The 8199-nt window shown below is 38.2% G+C and overlaps 1 protein-coding gene across 4 annotated transcripts in view; it reads right to left on the bottom strand.

Annotated features, from left to right (window-relative positions):
- Window positions 1-224: 224 nt before the first annotated feature.
- The window catches only part of GLRA3 (glycine receptor alpha 3), a 173796-nt gene continuing 165821 nt past the window's right edge, over window positions 225-8199 (bottom strand). The window contains exon 10 of one of the 4 annotated variants that reach the window (XM_059071044.2): window positions 225-2296. In XM_059071044.2, the coding sequence (XP_058927027.1) occupies window positions 2018-2296 (279 nt within the window). In that variant the 3' untranslated portion in view covers window positions 225-2017. The remainder of the gene's footprint in view (window positions 2297-8199) is intronic. The other 3 variants (XM_067040029.1, XM_059071045.2, XM_067040028.1) reach the window with 3 other exon arrangements.

Raw genomic sequence — 8199 nt, 5'->3', positions numbered from 1 at the left:
ATTAATTCAAACCGACTAGCTTACCCTCAGAGAACACCAACAGCATATCTTGGTCTAATCTATCTTGAGTACAAGAATATATTTTCATGGTTTTGGTTCCTACAATCCCCAATGAAGAAGGACATGTTCAACTCTGGGGTGCACAGTCCTCAAAATAAGTAAAGTACATACAAATAACTTCTTTCGGTTGTGGCATTTGCATTTAATGCCTAACTTTTTTCTTTCCTAATAGTTTTAAATTACTTATAAAGGAGGGTAATTTGGTCTTTTACTAGCAAAAATTGCTAAACATACATTATTTTTTAAAGTTATTAAAAAAATACAATTAGATAGACCAAAGTTCAATAACATTGGGACATTTTAGCTTTAAATGGAAGTTCTTACGTTTAGTTTGATAATGGTTAAAGGGCAGTAACTGGTACCATCTATTTCGAGAACTGGCTTTTTTTCCCCTCTTAAATCTGAGTTAATCGTTTTCTTAATGGTTAAACCTTTCTCTGTCAGTAATTTGGTACGAGTTTCCATCTAGCGAATCTGACCAGTAATTAAACATTTCTAAAAAGCATTCTAGAGCTTTTTAAAAATACAACTTTAATGATAAAAATAATGCAAAACTAGCAAAACTGGAAAAGAATCAGAGTCTGGTTCAATTTAACCTAGAACTCTATCATATATTTGCACTTAATTACACTGCACGAAATGAGTTAATGCCCCATTGTAGTTGAAATTATTCCATGGGGATGCTGATAAATTTTAAGTAAAAATTTTATTTAGAATTATTCACATCTAGTGGATGGCTTATATATTGAAATCATTAATTCAGAAATATAAAATAATCAATCCTCACTTTGTAGAAATGACTTATTTATATAATTTAGAATTAAAATCTTTCGTCTTTACATTTGGAGCTAGGAGTTGGAACCCATATAACTTTGATGGGAAACTGTTCTTATGAAAAAATCTTTCTAAATCCATATTTGTTTTCAGTAAATTCATTTTTATCAAAATGTAAATACTATAATCCCATTGAATTTTAAAGTCTCATTCTAAGCTAAAATATAAAAGTCTTACTGAACTTTATTCAATTATATCAAAAGGGTAAACATAATTACTTACAGACAATTAAGCAACTATTAAAAATCTAACAAAACAAAGATGCTGGCTTGAATTTTTCAGTGTTTGGCAATAATTAAAATTATTTAAAAAATTAAAAATACATAGCTATAACACTTTTTAAAAACAATAATGTTTTCAGTATACCTACATTCATTCATAGAGATATAAAGTTATGAAAAGTAGATTTTGTATATAATATGATTGCTTAGGCCATTAAAAAAATTTCCAAAGAGGGAAATATAATATTTTAAACAACTAAATTTAGTATCTAAATAATAAAGTTTTTCAGTTTAATCTTCTAATTTAAATTTTTTATTCCCCAAGTTGGTTCTATAGCATGTGTATATACAATATTCTATCATTATTGAGTGAGTTTCCCACTGAATTATCTGATTATTTTTCTATTTTGTAACTACAGTATAAGAAAATATTTTAAAGTCTCAAACTACTGATTTTTTATCTTCAACGTTTCCCCTTTTTCCTTTTCCAAAGTTTTCTGTGCAAATTTTTTTGTGATATTTAATATTGAATTAAAAATCAAAGAATTCCAAAGTAGTTTTCACATGTACTATTATGTGATATCATATTAGATACAAACACATTGACAGTAATACTTCCACTTGTACGATTTACTGTGAAAAAACAGATAATCTTAAAGTAATATGAAATAGAATCCCTATAATATATTTTGTATCCATTAAAGTACTCAACTGCCTCATGACTTTGCATAGAAAATCATAATAATACCTTTCCATATGCCACATATGACAAATGGTCATCATTTGTACACCACACACACACACACACACACACACACACACACACACACACACACACACCCCTATGGCCAAAACCCTTCCTTCTGAGTTGACAGTTTGCACACTTGCACACCCCCAGAGACTTAATCTTGTTGCTGATGAATATCCTCATGCCTAAGAATTTTATAGATAACCCAGTAGAAAATATTAAAAATCAAAAAGGCTAATGGGAAGCAGGCTCGGGAGATGGTGTCAATCTTCTTGGCCCGGTCAATGAAAACCTTCCTCATTTCATCCAGGCTCTTTGGCATTACCTGGACAGGATGGTTTGGGCCCTTTGGAGTCACACCGTCTTTTGTTTGCAGACACGGTCCCATTCCATAGGCTGTGAAACTGAATCGGCTTTCCCTTACTTCATCATCCTATCATAAGAAAAACATTAGAAAGTACTTTAACCCTGAGAAAACCATAATTCAAAAAGAGTCATGTACCAAAATGTTCACTGCAGCACTATTTATAATAGCCAGGACATGGAAGCAACCTAAGTGTCCATCGACAGATGAATGGATAAAGAAGATGTGGCACATATATACAATGGAATATTACTCAGCCATAAAAAGAAACGAAATTGAGTTATTTGTAGTGAGGTGGATGGACCTAGAGTCCGTCATACATAGTGAAGTAAGTCAGAAAGCGAAAAACAAATACCGTATGCTAACACATATATATGGAATCTAAGAAAAAAAATAAAGGTCATGAAGAACCTAGGGGCAGACGGGATAAAGACACAGACCTATTAGAGAATGGACTTGAGGGTATGGGGAGGGGGAAGGGTAAGCTGTGACAAAGTGAGAGAGTGGCAGGGACATATATATACTACCAAAGGTAAAATAGATAGCTAGTGGGAAGCAGCCACATAGCACAGGAAGATCAGCTCAGGGCTTTGTGACCACCTAGAGGGGTGGGATAGGGAGGGTGGGAGGGAGGGAGACGCAAGAGGGAAGATATATGGGAACATATGTATATGTATAGCTGATTCACTTTGTTATAAAGCAGAAACTAACACACCATTGTAAAGCAATTATACTCCAATAAAGATGTTAAAAAAAAAAAAGAAAGCACTTTAGTCATGGAATAGGGCATGTATAACAGGCATTTCAGAACCATAACTTAAGCTTTATCATGATAAATAACATTATTATAATGAAAAGGTAAAGCATTTAAAGGTGAGTTGCTTTTATTTCCTATTCAAGTTTTATTGATTTATCCTGCTGCATCATACAGACGTGTTCATTCAATGAAACACTCAAGTGTTATGTTTTAATGGAAAAATTAAATATTCTGGTATTGTCTACATATTGCTAGAATATCTAAATAAATTGAGCAAGAAAAAAATCTACTTGGATGTTATATTATATATGTTCATGTACTAGATTTTTTTCCCATCATGTTTAAATGTGTACATATATGCTGTCAAAGGGAAAATAGCATGATCATAGATTGAATTTTTCCTTTTCATGGAGGCAAACACTTTAATGTTGTTTCCTACAATTTCATGTTACTTCAATGGGAAATACAATCTAGATCGACCACACTGCTCGGTTATTTTTATTCTCACTTGATGTTTTATACTAACCCGTTTGGCATACTATCAGATGGTCAGATATTCTAGTTCATATACTATTACTTTTAAGGTACTTTGGTTTAGTTGAAATTATGAAGGATATCTGGCAGAAGTTTCACGTTAAAGAAAATTATAACTTATCATGGTCCTAAAAGTATTGTTATTTTTCTCTAAAATGTTGCAAATTGAAGAGAATTCTCCATGTATATATATGAAAAAAAAATTTAAAGAAAAAATTACTTAACAAAAACATGATAGGGATTCCCTGGCGGCGTAGTGGTTGAGAGTTCGCCTGCTGATGCAGGGGACGCGAGTTCGAGGCCTGCTCTGGGGGGAATCCCACATGCTGTGGGGCAGCTGGGCCCATGCACCACAACTACTGAGCCTGTGTTCTAGGGCCTGCCCACTTCAACTACTGAAGCCCACGCACCTAGAGCCCATGCTCCGCAACAAAAGAAGCCACCGCAATGAGAAGCCAGAGCACCACAACGGAGAGTAGCCCCTACTCGCCACAACTAGAGAAAGCCCGCACACAGCAACGAAGACCCAATGCAGCCAAACATAAAATAAATAAATTTATTTTAAAAAATGATAAATGAAATGTGTTCATGATAGGAAAATATGGTATTTAATTCTTTATAATGAAATTCATTAATGAATAATTTAATGCATTTGTTTAGAATGTAACTGTAGATAACTGCCAATTAATTGGATTTTTGCTACCTAAATTCAATGTTTAAAAGATGACATCTTAAAAAGTTGTTACAGCTCAATTTTTATGAAAGTACTCTGTGATGGTAACATAAGAGTTAAAAGTAATTAATTGGCTCAAAGCCTTGAAAATTTATTTTAGGTCTGTGATAGTATAGGCCTAATGAACAGTATATTACAAAATATGAAAGTGAAAAATAGAAATTTAAATGGATTCTAAAATTGAGAAGATGATCAAAGTTGATGTAATAATGTATGAAATAGTTTTTTGGGGAATTAAGAAATAAGGCAATTATACCTGAAAAACAGAAACATATAATTACTGGAATACATCTCAACTGTAAGATGTATAAGCAATTGAATTTTGAGGAAATAAGTCTAAAATAAAAGCTGATGATCCAAATTACATGTAACTGTTGCAATCTTACAAAAATTGGAAATTGGTTTTCTAGTGGTCTTTCACAGGGATGTTCATTTATACTGCCAATGTTTTTAGCCACCATGGAAATGTTAAGGCTAAGTAACTGTTTTCTTTGTATTGTCTTTATCTTTATGGGGAAATAAGTGATACATCACCATATAAGTTTAAGTTATATAGCATGATGGTTTGACTTACACATATTTTGAAATGATTACCATAATAGGTTTAGTGAACATCCATCATCTTGTATAGATACAATAAAAAGAAAAGAAAAAACATTCTCCTTGTGATGAGAAGTCTTAGGATCTACTCTCTTCACAACTTTCCACTATATCATACATGATATATCTTACAGCAGTGCTAACTCAAGTCATTATGTTGTACATTATGTCCCTAGAACTTATTTATTTAAAACTGGAAATTTGGGGCTTCCCTGGTGGCTCAGTGGTTGAGAGTCCGCCTGCCGACGCAGGGGATGCGGGTTCGTGCCCCGGTCCGGGAAGATCCCACGTGCCACGGAGCGGCTGGGCCCATGAGCCATGGCCGCTGAGCCTGCGCGTCCGGAGCCTGTGCTCCGCAACGGGAGAGGCCGCAGCAGTGAGAGGCCCGTGTACCGCAAAAAATAAAAACAAAAAAACCTGGAAGTTTGTACATTTTTAACCACCTTCCTCCACTGTCCATCTGTTCTGGAGAACTGAATATTTCCAGACCTTTAGAGAGCCTCCCACATACACACTTGTCTCAAAACAGAGATCTGAGATTTAAGATTTAACATATGTAGTGAACGATTACGTTTTCGCAGTTGGATCTTTCCAGTGAACTCTGACTAGAGGGGTAACACCAGGCCCGGCTGTTGAGAACTGCAGAGAAAGACCTAGTTTTTCCAGCATGATTTCCTTGAAAGCAGGAATGTGGAGTTTTCTCCCTTTACTGTGGCACCTGACCTGGTGGAGCTGCTCAGTGGCCTGAAGGCTGGAGGGGCCGGGGAAGAAGCTCTTGAGTTGCTGTTGGACCTCCCCATGAAATGAAGATGCTGTGTCTGGCATGTCACCTGCCTCACATGCTCCTAGAGGACCAAGTAAATGCAATATTAGGTTAAAGCCTAGTGTGTCTGGAGGGTCTGATTGACAGTTTGAACCTAAAACCTCAGTGGTGGTGACGGAAGGAGACCTGGCTTTCAGATCCTTTCAGATTCAATGCAGCCAAAGGTTCTGGGAGGGAATTCTGATGAGAACGTGACCCTGACCCTCCCTGGGTTTGAGGTTGCAAAAGCTCCACAGAAAATACTGGGGATAAATCATACTGTTGGGATATGGATGACACACACACATATGCCCTTGTTGAACTGGCAGATGATGATGAGTGAGATAAAACCGAAGGGAAACAGAGTCATAAAACTGAGGAGAAATTGGCTTTGTCTCCTATTAACCGATTATCTTTGTGCAGCTAAAACCACTTGGGGGAAAAAGAAACCAGAGCAAGCACATCAAGCAGCTTTGCAGCCTGTGCTCACGATGAAAGCACAAATCCAGTGGGGACTTGGAGGGACACCACATTGTGTACTGATGTCACTCCTCTGCCACCCCAGGCAAATGACACTGGAAACAAGTGACTACAGTGCAGCCCTGTCCGGTGGAAATATAACGGGAACCACCAATGAAAGCTATGTGCGTAATTTTAAATCTAAGGTTTACGTTAGCTACATTTAAATTAAAAGAAATAGGCAAAATTAATTTTAATAGTATATTTTCCTTAACTCACTATGTCCTAAATATTATTCAAATGTCGACTCAAGTAGAAATTAAAGGAGAAATTTTGTGTTCTTTTTTGCATACTAAGTCCTTGAAATCAGCGTGCATTTTACATTTGTAACACCCCTCATTCAGACTCCATATTTCTAGGGTTCAACAGCCCCATGGGGCTAGTAGATACCACATGGGATAAAGTAAATAGGAGCTGGGCCACTTTGCTGAGAAGGATCTGGGTGGTTCACACTTTCCAGGATCTTTAGGTTAATTGACATAAGAGCTGATAATTTTTCTGCATGCTGCAGCTGAAAAACAACGTTTGATGTGAATGCGAACTCCTAACTTGCTGCAATGTTGCTGTTTGGGAATTGCTGGCAGGCGTAAATTCAAGGACCCTTTTGGAGTGGGTGAAGGCCGGGGTGATGTGAATCTATGCTGAGAAGGAAAGCGGCCTGTTGTCTTTCTGCTGTGTACTGGAACAGCCCTGAAGAAGATGCAGCTCTCTTAAGGGATATAGCAAACCTGGGCTGGCCATACAGTGATTTAAAAAAATAATAATAACAATAATGCAAAAAGAAAAAAAAAATGAGACTCCCCAAACCACTCGCTCTGACCTAAACTCTGGTAGACAGTGATTTGGGGAGTGCCCCAGGCCTGGGTTCCCAGGTGGCTCTCTTTTGGGGAAGGCAGGAGAGTATATACAATTCATGGACATGTTTACTCTTGCAGCTGACATGCTGGGTTTCACTGAAGGAAAAAAAAAATCTGGGCCATTCAGAAGAAAGAACTTGGCCAGAGAAGACTCTATCAGCTCTCTTTAGGTGGCTTTCAGGACACAGAGTGAAAAGAGCAAAAATTGACAGGATTCCTATGAAAGATTTCCTCTCACGTTTTCGCCAGCCGGTGGGGAAGGAAATCTGTTCTAGTTCCGGCAGCTGCTTCCCTTAAGGAGCCCTGTTAAATCGGGCACTTTCATCTCGGAAGTTAATCCAGCGGTGCCAATGGGAATGCAAACAAAAGGCGCTGACGCAGTGGCTGAATTGACTGCATCTGCGAAGACACGGAGAAGCCTGCCCACGAAGGCCAGGGTCTCCTTGTCCAGTTCTGAGTGGGGTCCCAGGCTCTGTGCCACGGTTAATGGAGGATGGCCAGGGGCGGTGAACACAGCTCTTTGGGATTGTGGAAGCCAGTGCACCACAAGCAGTAAGACTGCTGGGAAACGAGAAGGCAAAGCTGAGGGCAATGTTACGAAGCTGGTGGAGCAGACAAGGCAGTGATGCCGTGTCCGTAGGTATCACGGTTGTAGTGAAACTGCAGATAGGAAAGTAACGGGCTAAGGCGTATCCAGCAGGTGGTATCACCTTTGGCTAAAGGTGTACCTGGGAAGGATGTGATCTTGTGGATGAAGGGCCTTGCCATTTCTGGCGTGAGCCTAATCTTGGGCTGCTGCTCCTTAGCCCAGTTGTAATTGGAGGTACTAAAATGGGAGCCCTTAGAATTGCCTAAACCTTCCGCTGTAGTAACTATTAAACGGCACAAGATTCCAGGGAGGTAAAGAAAACTCAGCTCTGATTAAGGACGTGATGGCAGCAGGGGTGCTAGCCCCTCGTTACTTTTCTCTGGAATAGTCCTGATTGGACTATGATAAAAAATAAGCATGTCCTGCAGGGTGACAGCTGACTATGCGGGTTCACTAAGGAAGGCCCTAAAACTGCCTCCATGAGGTGGGCGTGGTAAAACCTCTTCAGGAGTTTCAGGACAGAGGAGGCTGGTAGGCTTTGGTCCACTTGGCTACATCTTTCCTCTCAATCCCAATCTAAA

This window comes from Kogia breviceps, chromosome 8, assembly GCF_026419965.1.
Source record: "Kogia breviceps isolate mKogBre1 chromosome 8, mKogBre1 haplotype 1, whole genome shotgun sequence".
Classification (NCBI taxonomy): Eukaryota; Metazoa; Chordata; class Mammalia; order Artiodactyla; family Physeteridae; genus Kogia; species Kogia breviceps.
Note: the sequence above shows the minus strand (reverse complement) of the source record. Positions and strands in the feature narration are given on the sequence as shown.